Genomic DNA, 16,576 nt, shown 5'->3' with positions numbered 1-16,576 from the left:
CAAGGACAGGCTGGCTAACCAGTGCTACAGTGTTAGCTTAAACTACGTGGTTAACATGGCAAGCTAACTAGTGTATATTTTGGGAGGCCATTGGGAAAGGCTGAGTGCGTCTCCAACCCTCATATTTCATGGCTATATTTGCCTGGTTGTGTGCTGGACTCGTTCTGTCCGGCCAACAATAATCACAGCCCTGGCCAGGCTAATACTAGCTTCAGCTTCACTAATGCTACAGGGATTGCTGTATATTAGTTTAGAATTATGCTAATGCAAACCAAGCACTTGTCATATTTAAGTTGAGATATTTTCTGAAAATACACCTCAACACTAAGCGAAGCACTGAATATGACAGAATGAAGTAGAACCTTGGGCTACAGTAGCACTCAGGCTATGTTTAATTGTGATATCTAGAGAGAGATGTGATGAGTGATTCACACAAGTCCATATGGGCAATGCTTCCTTGAAAATTAATGAAAGCTGTAGTGTTGGCTTTACATTTTGTTGCAGATATCTTGGTATTGCATTACATTCTGTTTTCTTGGCGTCATGTTGGTGTTTTGTTGGTGCTGTGTTTGCTATGTGTCGGCATGGTGTCGCTTTTGCATTTCCACTTCTGTGGCATTTTGTTGGTGTGTCTGTGTTTTGATGAATTGGCATTGCCTCGCATCCGATAAAAGCATCCAAGTTTAAAATTTGCAGATTCTCCTCTTGATGGCTGACACGCACATATTCTTACAGAAAATAACAATAGATAAAGTTGATATTGATTGGATTTCTGGTGTGTGCTATGACTCATGTTAAAGAAATCTGAATATGAAAGGCAGTCCACAATGCTACTAATGTTTTTCCAAGTGACATATACTTCATAAAGATAATTCTAACTTATTTTAGGAATTTCTGGCTTGTACATGCAGTATACACAGTAAGGTACATTGATCTGGAATACATTACACTGAACACATTTGAAATATTTTGTGGTGTTCGCTGGTGTCTTCACCATTCTAACAGCTGCTGAAGCTCATGGTAATCTAATACTTAGTGCCATTTGACATACCCAAATGACAGGAAAATATGACTTGTCAGAAAAACAAAGTTGAAACGTTTAGAAGCGATGGCTATAAGTAAAATTGTGGGACTTTGCAGATCTATAGATAGGCAAGCCAGTAACCCAAAGCTTTACTTGTAGATAAATCTGGTCCAGTCACTTAGCCTGCTGGACCTGGCCTAGTATAAGTAGCTCTTCAAACTCTCACTCTAACTGCTGCCTTAAGTTAAATCACTGAAGTTTGTATGGACTCAGGCACCGTATGATCCTACTGCTTATAATCAATAAATATTTTTTAAAGGCAGATACTGATAGATGTTTGCCCTCAAACTGCTAACTGAACATTTCATATCAGTACTATGTATCTTTAAATTTGTCTTTTTTTTTTTTTTTTACTTTTTTTCAAAAATATTGTATTTCCCTGGGACTTAATTCTGTAGTCATGGTAGAACTGACTATTGGACACTAAAATGCTCATCTTTGATGATGATAATAATAATAATAATAAGGATTTAAAAAAAAAAAAAGTATTGCACACTTGTGTGGAATCTGATTGATATTTCTCAGTTGGATCAGTTCAGTTGGTGTTCCCATAGACAACCAGTTCAGTATTGACTGGAATTGATAGTTTTTAATAAAAGGATTTTAATTAGAGGATAGTATCCGTCTGGTACAACATAAACTATATAATGGTTTAATCATAGTTGCTAATGATAAAAGCTAATGTTTTTTTTTTCTTCTTTGGGTTCTTTCAGATTTAGATTCATATGTTAAGGGACCCAAGAAAAAGCATGGGACCAAGAGTCCGTGTCAAGGGTAAGCAAACACTTCTCTTCCTTTTCTGTTGTGGATGGCACTATCTTGCGCCAGACTCCCTAAACCCGCTATTTGCGGATTTAGGATTTAGGAAGAGGCGTTCCCCCGTAAAAGTTGCTATCTTGTGCACCTCCCGCTATCCGCAAAACACCTGCGCTACCCGCTATATTATGCATAGGCGTGTTTTGGGCGTTATGCCAGTTAAACCAATCAGTGTGCCAGGTGCCATTGCCTTTAAGGGCAGGATGCGCTATCCTAAATCCTAAATCCTAAACCCGCGATAGAGAGAGGGAGGTAGATTTTCTCAGGGCTTCTACTGAGGCTAAAGCAAGTTGGCTTTATATACATATTATATATTATATTATAGGCGAGTTAATTCGGGAGGTGGAGCCACATGTGTCCAAGTGGACGTGTCACGAGGTTGTACTGATTGAGAAAAATCCCCGGGTCACACCACACACACACAAGAGGCAGAGGTGGAACTATGTGTAAACTAATTTATTGACAAGGTAGATTGGGCAAATAAAATATTAAAAATAAAAATATAGCACAGCTGCTGGCTTATGATAAAACAATAAAACGTGCTGGCGTAAGTGTCCAATTAAAACAGTCTTTCCTCTAAACAGTCTATATGAGTAATATACTCAGTCCATTCCGGCGGCGTCCCGGTATCAGTCCGACCGTGTGCGTGGCGAGGCTCCGTCGGGGCGCGCATTGAAGCCGCCTGGGCGCGCTCTCGTAACAGCCCAAACTTTAGGGATAGCGGATAGCGGGTGGTCAGGACCACCCGCTATCCGCTACTACGATAGCAGCCCTACGATAGCGTAGGGCTGCACGATTATGGCCAAAATGATAATCACGATTATTTTGATCAATATTGTAATCACGATTATTTTGATCAATATTGTAATCACGATTATTCATCACGATTATTCACCATGTTAGGGAAAAGCATGTGTATTTTTATTGCACTACTTTTAAACAAACAATATATGAACAGTTTTCAATGCAAAATGAAACTTTAAATAAGAATAAATGCTTAATAATAAATAAATAAATAAAATTGTTTGACTAGTGTGATCGCTCTGTTCTGTGCTTGAATACAGTACACTTCCCCCGCTCTGGCACGGTTGGAGGGGGTGTGGTGTGCTCCAGCACGATACGGGCGTTCATGCACGAGCACATGCACGGTCACGCACGCAGCGCGCGAACGTGGATACGATGTAAATCATGCAACTTTCCTCCTGCCTCCGCAAAATCGTTTAATGCGCACAGCGATTACCGGCGAATGGCCGCGTTGCGCAATCAATAATCAACCATGATGTCTGTGTTGCTGTCCATGGTGCTGCTGCAACCGCGTATAAACAAAACTTGATTTATGATGAAAGTATATATAGCAGTCTGTGTGCGCCACGGTGCCGGCCGCAGCACCCGCCGGCATTAGGTGGGCCGGCCGGTGTGCGCGGCAGCCAGCTGACATGCCGCTCCGGCTGTCAGTTGGACCTTTCTGAAGGAGGAAGTTACCTCCGAAACTGTCAAGGTAAATAAACATTCCGTGTCTGATTAAAAGAAACAAAAACGTCTTTTAGTTAAAGGAAGACATAATGAATGTATTTGAACTATATTGATTCATGATGACGTCGGAACATGCCTGTTGTCGTATTTGAACGTGATGATGCTATACCAGGGGCAGTCGCGCTTGGGCACGTTTGGGCTTTAGGTAATGTGAGTGCAGGCCAGCAGGGGACTGGGGAGGGAGTCATTTTTGCTTTAGTACGATACACAGCAAATGGCCCTATGTAAGCAGGCCCTGAGGAGCCTTTCTGACGGGGAACTTGTTGCAGGAACTGCCGTAGCCTACCTTCTTCTCCCGACATGACTCGCTCTCATCAGTCCACCCAGTAACTTGAGGCTGCCGCTGCAGGGTGCGCTCGCTTGTTATTTAGGCAGCTTAATGAAGCCCTAACCATGCGTTCGCCCCCTGGTGGTTGGCTGACTACTGGCTGAGAAAGTGCTTGATTAGATATGCAGCAAAGTCCGCATTTTTAATGTAAATATCGCCGACGATCAGGCTCATTTAATCGTGGCAGCCAAAATCGTGATCACGATTAAAATTCGATTAATTGTGCAGCCCTAGGATAGCGCATGAAGCACGCCCACGGACACACCTCCAGGCGTAAAATGACGGAGTCAGCATAACGGATAGCGGGTAGCGGGTGGCGCAAGATACCATTTAGGGATAGCGAAAGTTCCTAAATCCGCAATTTGCGGGTAGCAGGTAGTGGCAGCAGATAGCGGGTGGCACAAGATAGGGCCCGTAGAGTGCGGATCAGACCACATATTTTTATCTGAACCCGACCTGAGACGCGAGCATAGTAATCGAACCCGACCCAAACCAGACAGGCATTCTGTTTTTTTTGTGTCCAAACCTGACCCGAGCCCCAGATTTTGCTTGTCCTGCAACACTAGGTTACATTTGCTGCCTGAAAATTGCCCACATGTTGCTTTCAGCTTTGTCATGTGAACTCCAACACTGTACAGGAAGTTGCCCAGAACAGACAGTAGATTCATCATTTTTATTTATTTTACACTTGACTTTCACTAATACAGCAGACGTGACCAAACCCAACCCCAGCATGATTTCAAAATTTTTGTCCAAACCCAGCCCAATCCACTGGGTCCCGACCAGTCCCGACAGGCGCGGGTCAGGTATCCAAAGTCCAATGGCATGTCTGTTCCAAGATAAGACGCATTATAATTGAGAGATTTGTTTAAATGTGTGATTTTTATATACTGGAAAATGTAGAACACAATTCGCAATGCATGGTCAAAGTATGAACTAATTATCAGTCAGTGCATTAATAGTATGTACAAAGTATGAGCAGGAGAAGCAAGGGAACATATGAATCCATCCTACTATCGTGCAGTCCTCTCTCCTCCTACTCTTGTCTGTTCAGTGTGGGTCAATATTTCCACAGCATTTTAAACAGTAATTCAGTCCAGGATTACATTACAGTAAAAGCAGCACAAAACTTCCTTGTCATTGTTGATTTGAAAGACTATTTTCGGCGACGTCCTAGTTCTCTGCTACTCTTTGCAGTGCCAAAGGTTCCCAGGGGGAAAGTCGGAGGGGGGGGCACTGCTCAGAGCACAACGGCCCAGCGGAGTGGAGAAAAAAGAGCTGCACACTGAAGAGCAACCAGGAAGCTGAACAGGTGAGGACGCATGTGAAGAGGCCGGTGAAGTCACTGCTGCAGGCTCAATAAAGGAGTACTTCACCCAAAAATGAAACACTTCGTATCCAGTTACCTTTCCTGAGTTGTGTTGAATGTCTGACAGATGTTTTCAGTTGCACACCTCACCAAGTTTGCTGTTGAAAGGTACATCATTGAGAAAGCAGTATTTAACAATAATATGTTTTCACTAGAGAGCAAACTCTGAGGTGGCTTTCTTTAGTTTCCTTACCCATGAGGAAAATTAGCTCCACTAAAGAAGTGCTGTTGCCTGCACTGCCTACATTTCACATCACAATGGAACACCAGTATACACAGTGTTTCCCATACACAGACAACTTTGTGATGGCCCATCACAATATTGACATTGACTGCCACAAATGTATTTATTTTATTGATTTTTTTTTTTTTTACTTTTTAAAAGTTTTTTAAAGTCAAGTTGAGCTGCAAGCAGGGCAGATTTGTTTAATGTTTTGCCATCATTATTATTTTTAAGATCAGTATAACGGTACCGTTTCACTACGTTCTCTTTCCACACACACCTGTGCCAATCTGAGGTCCATATATACATTATAAAATTGTTCAGAACTGACCTCTCAGACAGCAGTGCTGTCTTAACTGTGAAAACAACAGTAAGCAGACATTTTAAAGCAAAGCTGAATTTAGGTAACTGTACAACACAACACTCTACCAACGCTCTTTTTTTTGTTTGTTTGTTTTTGCATGGTTCTCTGAAATTTAACTTCAGAATATCGGCGTGCTAAAACATGACTGCTTGCGTTTGGAAAATAGTAGCAGAAATGTGAAATATGTACATTTTGTAGGTACACTAAACATGCAGAATCACTGGTATGGTCCTTTAACACTGTTTTTGTTTGCTGACATTATGGATTTTAACAGGAACTGAAGTGGAAAGTGGAAATGGATGTGATGCTTGAACCAGGCTTCTAAAAAACATTTGTGTGGGTTCAAGTGTTAGAGGGCAACCAGCAGTAGAAAGCCAAGGAGGCGGGATATTATCCCTGGATAGGGCCTTAGTTTACTCATCGACCTCTTGTCTGTTCTAATCTGGGCAGATTGTGCAGATCAAAATTTGATATGTACACAATTAGTGAGTAGATAACTGAGAGTTAAAAAATAAGGTTATGCTATGATTTTAAAGAGATAGTTAATAATTTTAACATACAGTTGTATGCATTACTGACTTACTAATAGTGATATCATTGCATGGACATAGCCTCAGAGAGCAAGTCTTCTGGTTGGAGGTCTCCTGGCTGGAAGGACAAAAGCAACAGCAGCAGCAAATGGGGACAGATGACAAAAAGAAAGAAAGAAACAAAACAAATGTACAAATCGCAAAAATTACCAAAATCCACAAGAGTATACCATATTTTATGTATTTTCACTGCACCACTGTGCTTCAGACCGCTCCTTACATTGAAACTATTTTGTTTGTTGGGGAATGTTACTGTTACAATGTACTATGGCCTTGAGGTGGCTTATGAAGGGGGACATGTGAACAGGCCCTGGTGCATAAGTAATACCGAGGTCCAACAGGAGATTACTACCTGAGGTTATGTCTCTGCAACAAAATGCACACTATCTGTTTTAGCCAGATGTGTGGATGTTTGCTAAAGATAAAAAACAGGTCCAAATGATATTTTCTGAATGCTAAAAAAAGGTTCTTGCTAGGTCAAGATAAGGGTTTTCACATGTGAACAGCACAGCTGTCCAGCAGTATTGGGCCAATAATTAACTTTACAATGAAGGCAGCGCCATCAAGTCCCCTAAAGGACAAACCCCTGAATACTAGTTAATTATTACGAATCATAGCTGCATGATTTAATTCGCACAACACTGTGTGTGTGTGTGTGTTTGTGTGTGTGTGTGTTTGTGTGTGTGTGTGTGTGTGTGTGTGTGTGTGTGTGTGTGTGTGTGTGTGTGTGTGTGTGTGTGTGTGTGTGTGTGTGTGTGTGTGTGTGTGGATGTGGTTGAGAAGGCTTGTCACGCACTGAGCCATGTGAATGGGAGTACTCACAGTGAAGCTTAGTGATGTAGGTCAAGACTGTTTGTGTGTGTGTGTGTGTGTGTGTGTGTGAGTGAGTGAGTGAGAGAGAGAGAGCACTGTGCTGACAAAGCACATTCTCTCTCTCTGTGGTGAACTGTGTCACAGTTCATTCATTGCCTGATTGAGCCAACCATACACACAAATACCCCGCTACTGCACCCATGCAATTCATAGTTTGACCAAAAACATGTTAATTTAGCACCGCCTGTTAGACTGTAGGTATGAGTGCTGACAGGACACAGGCCAGGGAGATTTCATGAGGTCGCCCTCTAGTGATCACCTGTGGTGGCACTTGACAGATTTACAATTGTGTCTCCTCTGAAAAATTGGGATGAGAGCTGTGATGATGTTCTAAAATGTTATTGTGACAAGCTGTTGTCTCTCCCTCACAGCACCAGGAGAGTGAGAAGAGAAGCCACCCATCTGGCAAAACTAAGAGCCGAGCCCCAGCCTCAGAGAGGTAGGCCAGAGACAGCTAATGTGATTTTTGTTACAAGATAGGTTTGTGGTAGCATTATACTAGCCAGCCCCTGCACCATTACAGACTAGGCAAAGCATCCTGTCAGCATGATACCATCGGGTGTAACTGTTGAGAAAAAAATGGAATAAAATTCAAATGTAAATGTTGACTCATAAAAAAAAAAGTTAATCATAACAAGTATAAATCTAATTTATCACTTCCAGCTTCCCAACTTCACAGGTTCCTTTTTTTCTGGCTAACTATAATAAAGATTCAAAGTCTGAAAACAAAGTTTGATTCATCAGGGAGACAGAAATCACTCTGCTCTTGCACGTCATCCAAAAGCCATCAGCCGTCTTTTTTTCCCAAATAAGAGATCCTTGCAGTCCAATAGGATTGATTGAGGTTTTTTCCAGGGTCATCATTTTCCCATCATGGGACCCACATTGGGAAAGCCTGCTGCAGCTGTGGTCTGTGTATACAAGACGAGCTGTGTGCTCGCACTCAGCAGCAGCACTGTAGCATAGTCCATAGTGTCAGTATTACTAAAGCTGCTTATGTCAGTGATCACTGCTGCTCTGTGGTGCTCAGCCTACCAGGCTATAATCTGCTGCTACTCATATCTCACATATTCCAGTGAACCAACAGAGGTGAATGAGGCATTTTCACCTTAAAGGGATAGTTGACCCATTTTGACAAATGTGATATTTCACTTCCCCTCTAGCTGTTCTGTAGGACAGTAGTGGTGCTCTCTTCCTCTCATTGTTACTGAGAGTTTGATACTGGCTGGATGCTCCAAATGCTAACTGTTAGCCTCCTGCCATTGAGGCGGACTTCCCCCCAGCTAATATTCTTAAAAATAGCCACCTTAATCCACTTAAATTGTTAAACAAAGTTTGAGTTTGATGTGCATTTATGATGCATTATTGTGATGTACAATTACTCAGCCACTTACTCAGTTGTGTTATTAGCACGCACCCTCTGGTGGTTAGATGACAGCATGAGACTAAAACTGTGCTGTGTGCTTTTGTCTCTCAAGTTTCTTTTCTCACACATGCACGCAGTCATATCATATATTGTGATATTTGTTGTTGTTAGTAGTAATTGTATGATGACCGGTCATGTTGCATAGCCCCTTTGAGAAACGTCATTTTGAACACTAAGCTAGAATCCTCAGTCCACGGTGAACACAACTGAATGTAGGTGAAATGTAAAATGAACTCTGTTTATGTCCCTGTTTCTCTTCTCTGTTGACTTTACCCAGGAATATTTGTTTATGCATGCAGTCTTATCTCTCTATCTCTCTCTGTTCCATAACTCTGCCCCCACACCCACCTTCACCCCATGCTGTTTCTCTTTACCTCCCCCACTCTCTTGTTTCCATCTCTTTCTCTTGTCAGGGAGCAGGCGAATAAAGGAGCTACCTATATGACAAATGGTAATTTGGTGCCATGCCTGTCATCCCAAGGGAAAGGTGGGTGTTTAATAGCTGCTGTGACACATGGTTGGATGTGTGTTCATGCACTAGTAGAAGAACATGTGAGTGAATGAAATGGTTACCAAACAAGAGTTACAAAACATAAAATGATCTCCTGCAACAAGAGCTCTAGGCGGTGTTTGAGTTTTTAACTCATCTTTTGAGGTGTTGATATCACACCTGATCAAAGTGGTGGTTTCACTCACTTACTATGTGCTCAGTAGTTAATGCTACTCAATAGTTTGATATTTAATGCTCAGTGGTTTGATATTTGGCAGTTAAATGCTCAGTGGTTGAATACACAGTAGTCTGACAGTTCTTCCATTAACAGTAATAACTACTTTGAGTAGTTTAATGCTTTATAGTTTAAACATCAGTAGTTAAATAGCCAGTAGTTAATGCCCAGATGGTTGATGCTCAATTGTTAAACCCTTTAATGTTGTAGATGGAGGTTCTGGTCCAGATACATGTGGTGAAACGTCATCAGAGAGCTACAGCTCTCCATCCAGCCCTCAGCACCACGGACCAGAGAGCCTGGACAGTGAGGATGACAACAACAAAGGTACAACACACAAACACACATACACAATCCATAGTACATATAAAACCTTCCTAATATTGAATGTTGATATGTTGCCATGCCCTCTTACCTTACCTTGTTTCTCTTTTAGATACTGACAGCCACTCTGATGACTCCTGTAAAGGTCCAGTCCCTGATATCTTCTTCCCCCATCAGTCTGAAGCTGTGGTGGGGGAGGTCACCTCTGTCCTCCCTTTGTCTTCCAACAGCCACCAAGTCCAGATGGATCCCCTCTGCCCAGATACCAGCACCGAGTTCCCCCCTCTATCTTTCATGCATTCCCTGCCCTATGCGGTCCCTAATGGAACAGCCGACTCTCCACTTCCAGTGGTTCCCCCTCCCAGCCAAAGCGTCATCTCTGATGGGAAGCCCTCTTCTGGAACAATGATGATGCAGATACCCCTGGTGCCTCCAGCCGTCCAGGCATCTGGAGCTGCGGGAGATCAAGAGAAGAGGGAAGTTCTCCCTGCGTTTGGGGCTCCACCCCTCGGGCTCCACCCTCCAGGAAGTCCTGCTCTGCAGCCTCTGGTTCAGAGGTTCAAAACAACTTTTTCTCAGACCCAAGGTGGCACCGATGGAGGTTCAGGGGGTGGCCCTTCGCCTGCTACCCCCCAAGTCTCTCACCAAGCTCCTGTAGGAGCCATTAGTGTAATTTCTCCAGGCCCCACATCTTTCTCTCCTCTCCAGCAGGCTTTCCCCAGCCCAGACCCAACCAGCGCCACCTCAGGCCTGGTATCCTGTTTGCCGCTGGTGGAAGCTTCACATGCCAAGCACCCAGGCCTAACCTTACCTTCAGGACTGCCTTCCCCATACAACATGTCACCTATCCCAACCTCTGTCATGCCTACTATAGGGGCATCTGTAGGTGCTGGGGGAGGAGCTCCATCTCCTGGGCAGGTTCAAGCAGCTGTACCTCCAGCGGTGCCTACTCACACCCCTGGCCCCGCCCCGAGCCCCAGCCCAGCACTTACCCATAGCACAGCACACAGCGACTGTACGTCCTACATCAACAGCAGCACCTCCTATGGAAGTGCTCCTGTTGTCGCTGGCAACCCTGTTGCCCAGCAGCAACCCCAGCAACAGCAAGTGGCTCCCCAACAGCCAGCAGCAGCACCACAACAACAACAACAGCAGCAGCAGCAGCAGCAGCCACCAATGGGCTGTGGAACTTGTGGCTGTCACAACAACTGTGGCAGCAGAGGCAACAACAGCAACAACAGCGCAAGTAGTGTGTCTGCAAGCCACGCCCCCTTATTCTTCCCTGCTCACCAGATGGCGGCGGCAGCACGGCAGGTGTTCAGCGTTCCACCGGCTCTCTTCCAGCTCACCACCCTGTGCAACAACAGCTACCTCACCCAGGCCCAGACTCCTCACCAAGCCAATGGTGCCGCCCCTCTGCCCCCCTTCTTCCCTAGCCCTCCACCTCCTGGCCCGCCCCCCTATGGCCCCCTCCATACTCACTCCCACAGCCATGCAGATGTGCCATCACACATGCTAGGCACCCAGGCGGCAGTGGTGGCAGCTGCTGCAGCCGCAAACTATGGCCTCCAGCAGCAGATGGCACCGGCAGCAGCATTCTGCCAGCGCTTCTACCAGCACGTCTACCCCAATGCCCTGAGCCTGCTCCCTGCCGCTACGCTAGGGGGCGCTGGTGTCAATAAGAAGAACGGCAATGTGTCCTGTTACAACTGCGGCGTGAGCGGCCACTATGCTCACGACTGCAACCAGCCCTCCATAGACTCCACACAGCAAGGTAACACAGCTCCACCGGACAGGGAGAGTCCTGGTTGTTTCTACCCCAGTACCTTAAGAAGACTTAGGCATCAGAAAGCCCAACATACAGCCAAAGATTAGGGGATACCCACTCCAAAGATGTTGGGAGTACTTAAGGTGAACTCTGGAGTGTTTAATCCTTTAGTTTAGTTTGTAATATGGAATTACAAGACACAATACTAAAGATGTAAGGTATATAGGTTTACCAATATGAGTGTCAACAAGAGGGTAATGAGAGTATTTTAGGCCAAAGGGTGATCTAGTCTGAGATGAGCTAACAAACTCATTCTAAACCAGACAAAGACAGACTGGGTTATCGAGGAACTCAGGTCCTTAAGGCAAAGCTTGTTAAATAAAAATGAAACACCACCATTGACTCAACAAGCACGTCACTGCAGAGGGAAATGCTGGTTGTAGGTTCCAAGTGATTTCCGAGCATTATTTCTGTATGTTTCTCTTGTTCACTACATGAAGAGTGATTTATAAGTTGGTGGCCTAAGTTAGAGGGAGCCAGCTTTAGAAAATCAAACACATTTATTTTTCCACACAGTCCCAGCAGTCATGGAGCAGCACTCCTTTCATCCCAGAAAACGGTGGCCATCACCTTGCTTGCAGACTTCACTGTCTTGCTTTCGTTGGAGGTGGAGAACCTGTGTTTTCCCACTTATTTTATGTTTTTTCTGGTCTTTGGTTGGAAGTGATGGACCCAGCTCTCATCCACAGTCATGAATCGCCAGAGAAAACTCCAAGGATCTGCCTCAGAAATGGCAACAGTATCCCTCGGCTTGTTGTGCCGAGGCAGTTCCTGATCAGGTCCGAGAGGCTTTGGGATCCAATGAGCTGACCCCTTGGACATTTGGAGTTTGTTGCGGATGATTGGATGGATGCATTCCTGGGAGATGCCCAGCTTGGTGGCGGTGTCACACAGTGTCATGTTACTCATCAATCTGCCATGATGATGTTGTGGATCTTGCCAATGGTCTCCTTTGTGGTGACTACCTAGTCTTCCCTGACAAGGCTCATCCTCCAGGCTCTCCCTGCCATGTTTGATCTCAGCAGCACGTCTTTGCAATGCTGTACGAAGGGGCATCCTCCCCAAACTTTTTGTGTAATCATTCAACAAGTTGAACAGCGCACAAATTCAAAGAAAACTGTAAGCTCATCTCCTTCTAGCTTAGGCCACAAACCTATTAATCACCCTTCCTAAGTTGAGGCTCTTAGAATATAACTTTCTTGAATCATCCATTGATCTTGCATCAGTTGTGCAACTGGATGCATCTTTTGTGTGTGTGGATGTGGATGCTCATGTGCTCATGTCTTTATTGCAGGTGGCTTCCGGCTAAAATATGCAGCCTCCCACATTTCAGAAGCACTTGACAACGCCGACTGAAGAAGGAGGAAGAGGATTGTTTTTTTGCCTCTGCTTTCCACAGTGTAGGTCCTCTGTTCTTCCCAGGACGTGTGTCAGCAGCACCATGGAGCTTCAGGAAAAAAAAAAAAAAAACTTGCAGATGATTGTCTGCGAAGTCTTGAGGATCCTCGGTCTCGTCAAGATTAGAGATTGAGTGTTTTTACAGAAAGAAGAGTGAGCTGCCCAAGGGCTCGGTGGATGAAGCCTGAGTACTCGTGCCTGAGAAAACCTTGTCACAGATTAATGAGAGCGAGACAGTTCACACTCTCACACACGCACGCACACACAACTTTCAAACCCTTCCCTTCCAGTTTGATTTTTAGTATTTTTGCACTGAAGATTGGAAAATTATTAACTTATTGCTCATTGAATAGGAAGATGGTAACATTTTGGGAGGATTTTGTTCTTACGTTGAAGCCAACCCAAGAAAGGTTCTTCTACTTTCATTCTTTTTGTTTTCCACAACAGTATATTTATATTTCCTCCTCATCAACACTAATATTCACCATGGATTTTATTGTCTGAATTGATTAAATAAGAATCAAAAAATAATGTATGCAAAATGCTGGGATTTCATTTTCCTTGTTCTTGTTTTTCGCCGCAAGGTTTTTGAATGTAGACTTCTTTTTTTCCATTTAAGAGTTAAGGAATCTGACTATGGAAAAATGTTTTGTTTTCTTGCATTTTTGCCACTTGATATATAATGTGAAGTGCATAGTAAGTAAGAGGTTCTGAAAAGCATCATGTCTGTTTTGTCAGAAGGTAATTGCTGCTCGTTGTTTTATTTTATTTTATTCCATTTTAAGATTTCATTATTTGGTGATATGCACTATAGTGAACCAGGAACACTAAAAGTGTCGTAAGTGCACTAAAACAGCCGTCAACCTAACCAACCTGAAGTAAGCATCCATGCAGTTTCACCCTCAACAGTTCCAAAATAATACATGAAATTACAAATCAAACACAAATCTAGCATTTCTGCTATTTTAACATAGTGTCTAAGTATTTCAGGTGTGAAAAGGCTTTTATGGCAAACTTTTTTTTGGTGAGTGAGATTATTCAGTTTATTGATTTCGTCTGAAAAAAATGAGTCATGTTATTTATTGTCCATTCTGGTTTTCCATCTGCAGTCAGTCTCAATTTGTCACTGATTTGACAGACAGTGTGCTCTTGACTGCTCCTCATCCTCCTCTGACCTGAGATCAGCATCCTTCTCAGACACATTTCAACATTTGTGGTCTTTAAAAATACACCTCAAATCAGATTTTTTTTTTTTTTTTTTAAATGCTTGTTGCATTATTTGGTGTATTTTTCTTAACCCTGTCGGCAAGTAACCAAACATAGACAAACCAGCTCAGCTACAGTGAAATTTGATGGCAGAAAATGTTTGAGTGATGGTAAACATCAGTTTTTGGCATCAGTCCTTCATCAAAAAGCAAGGGCTTCTCTCTAGTGCGGTCAGTTTACACGCATGTACTGATACCAGCTCCTCATTGCTAATAATGAAGATGGTTGACAGTGTGTGAACGCATCTGCGGGGGGATTTTTTTCCTTGCATATCTCCAGTCTGAAGTGTTCTCTCTTCAGACTTCACTAATTTCATCCACCAGAATTTGGCAGCAGTGATTCCCCAGATCAGAGGGAGCTTTTATTTCCCCACCACTCTCTAAGGCTGACAGATGTTGGAAGTTGGTCAGGGGTGGAAACCAGCTTGGAGGTGTTGGTAGTAGTCTGGTCCTGCGTGTGTGTGTGTGTGTGTGTGTGTGTGTGTGTGTGTGTTTAGGGGCTTGCCCACTAGATGGTGCAACACTTAGACATTGACAAGACTCCATAGGGAAAAAAAATATATATATGCCCATCCTGACACCTTCACATGGGACACCCCTCTTCCCTTCATCTATTGCAAACCAGCTGTGTTTTTCAAGGCTGGTGCATGCATAGGTTTAAAATCAAGATATCATTATCACATGCATCCTCTGAACCCAGGAGCCTGTGGGCGGGCTTATTTCACCCCCTGAACCCAATGTATTTTATTTGTGTTTATCTAGTAATTGTTAAATAACTTAATTTAGTGTTCATTTTCTTGTCATTTCATTTTAAAAACATAATTTGTGAGAAGTTTTCTTGTCAATTTGGTCTTTGTCTCTTTTTTTTTCTTTTCTAACTTTCTGGTAATGATTTGCTAATTTGTTCAGAATTTCAGAAATTATTCTCAAAAAAGTAAGAATAATAAATAAAGTAATACTATAATTAAATAATATAATTTTAATGTTTTAGACAGAAACAACGTGACTGTCTCAGACTTTCAGAGGGGCTCCTGGGTTTCAAAGAGTTCAGAACAGTGCCGTGGTGTGACTGCCACAGACAAATGAGAGCATGTTTAGCCTCATGGTGGCGCTGTCAGTGCTGCTGTCGCTGCCCGGCCCCTTCCCCGTGCCTGAGGAGGACAAAGGTCGTTTGTTGTTTTGTTCTGTTCTTTTAAACATGTCATTGCTAGGAACTTGTTTCTTTAGAAATACGTCAGTGTCTCAGACTGAATGTGGCAGTAATTTGTTGATAGGAAAAGGCTATGTGGCTTGAGTGGGCATCATTTTTGCCAAGTGTTAGCGAGGGGACGAGTGTGCTGCGGCGATGTTGCTGGATGGGGGAAGGTGATTCTTCTAAAGGGCTTTGGTGGTCAAGATATGGCACAAAGCCTTGCTGGAGGCTGTGCTTGTGTTGGTTTTATCCCCCAAATAAGAGCCATTATTGCCAAACGTGATGTCTGTGCATTTGTTTAAATGCAGTGAAGATCTATGCATATCCATGTCTTTTCCCTGTCAGTGGCTTTGAGCGCGTTAAAGATGGTAGCCTTGCACTCGAGTTTGATCATTAAGTAATTGTTTATGACGGAGGATGCTATAGGATTCTACTTAATGTTGAGTAAAGGATGTACACACACACATATACACACACACACAAAACCCATACTTTGTTCATGTGTTAGCTGTGTCAAGTTCGGTGATCCCTCACACTTATCTCAAACAGTTTTCCAGAAAGCTCTTTTCCTCAGCTGTCAAAGTGCTTGGTTCAACAGGTTTGGTTTGGGGACGTTGCCTGGATCTCATTTGAGACTTGAAGTGGATCTGAAGCTGGGATCCAGCAGTGATCTGGATCCAGTGATCACAAACGGGGGAAACCACAGCTGCATGTGGACCACACGTGGTCTCGGAGGAAGACAAGTGTAAATATCGCGGATGAACAAACCAACCCAAATGTAATTTTGTTGACCTTTTAAATGGTTTGAAAAATGCTGTACTGTATATTTGCAGGGGGTCACTGTGCTGCCACCCTCCGTTGTAATGTTTACTGTACTCTTTGATATCTATGTACTGGAAAGGTCAAATATATTTCTAGAGCAGAATTTGGATTTTATGCAAATTGTTGATCTGTTTTCCTGGAACTAAAAGCAATAAATATAAAAATACATCATGTGTCCTGAATCATTTGTAATTTGATGATTAGGTGTAGCTTACTGGGGCTGGGCAGGTCCTGCTGCTCATAGCTTGTTTTTGGGATTCATGAGCAAAAACATAGAGGTGTGAGCTACGTGGTTAACTGTGTGTGTGGCCTGCACACAGGACGCCGCTGCTTACCTCACACTGATACCAAAGGGATGAGAGACAGAGGATACAGACAGTGCATGACGTTTTTGGATTTCACTCATTTGGAGTCCA

At 43.4% G+C, this 16,576-nt stretch overlaps 1 protein-coding gene across 1 annotated transcript in view; it reads left to right on the top strand.

The window, feature by feature from the left end:
• zcchc2 (zinc finger, CCHC domain containing 2) overlaps positions 1–16,328 on the top strand; it is a 42,002-nt gene extending 25,674 nt beyond the window's left edge. Inside the window, exons 8-14 of the mRNA XM_030079093.1 lie at positions 1,798–1,858; positions 4,959–5,073; positions 7,552–7,619; positions 9,020–9,093; positions 9,542–9,658; positions 9,768–11,429; positions 12,778–16,328. Of these exons, the coding sequence (XP_029934953.1) occupies positions 1,798–1,858; positions 4,959–5,073; positions 7,552–7,619; positions 9,020–9,093; positions 9,542–9,658; positions 9,768–11,429; positions 12,778–12,839 (2,159 nt within the window). The 3' untranslated portion in view covers positions 12,840–16,328. The remainder of the gene's footprint in view (positions 1–1,797; positions 1,859–4,958; positions 5,074–7,551; positions 7,620–9,019; positions 9,094–9,541; positions 9,659–9,767; positions 11,430–12,777) is intronic.
• The last annotated feature ends 248 nt before the right edge of the window (positions 16,329–16,576 follow it).

This window comes from Myripristis murdjan, chromosome 20, assembly GCF_902150065.1.
Source record: "Myripristis murdjan chromosome 20, fMyrMur1.1, whole genome shotgun sequence".
Taxonomy (NCBI): Eukaryota; Metazoa; Chordata; class Actinopteri; order Holocentriformes; family Holocentridae; genus Myripristis; species Myripristis murdjan.
The sequence above is the reverse complement of the archived record's forward strand: the minus strand, read 5'-3'. Positions and strand labels throughout refer to the sequence as shown.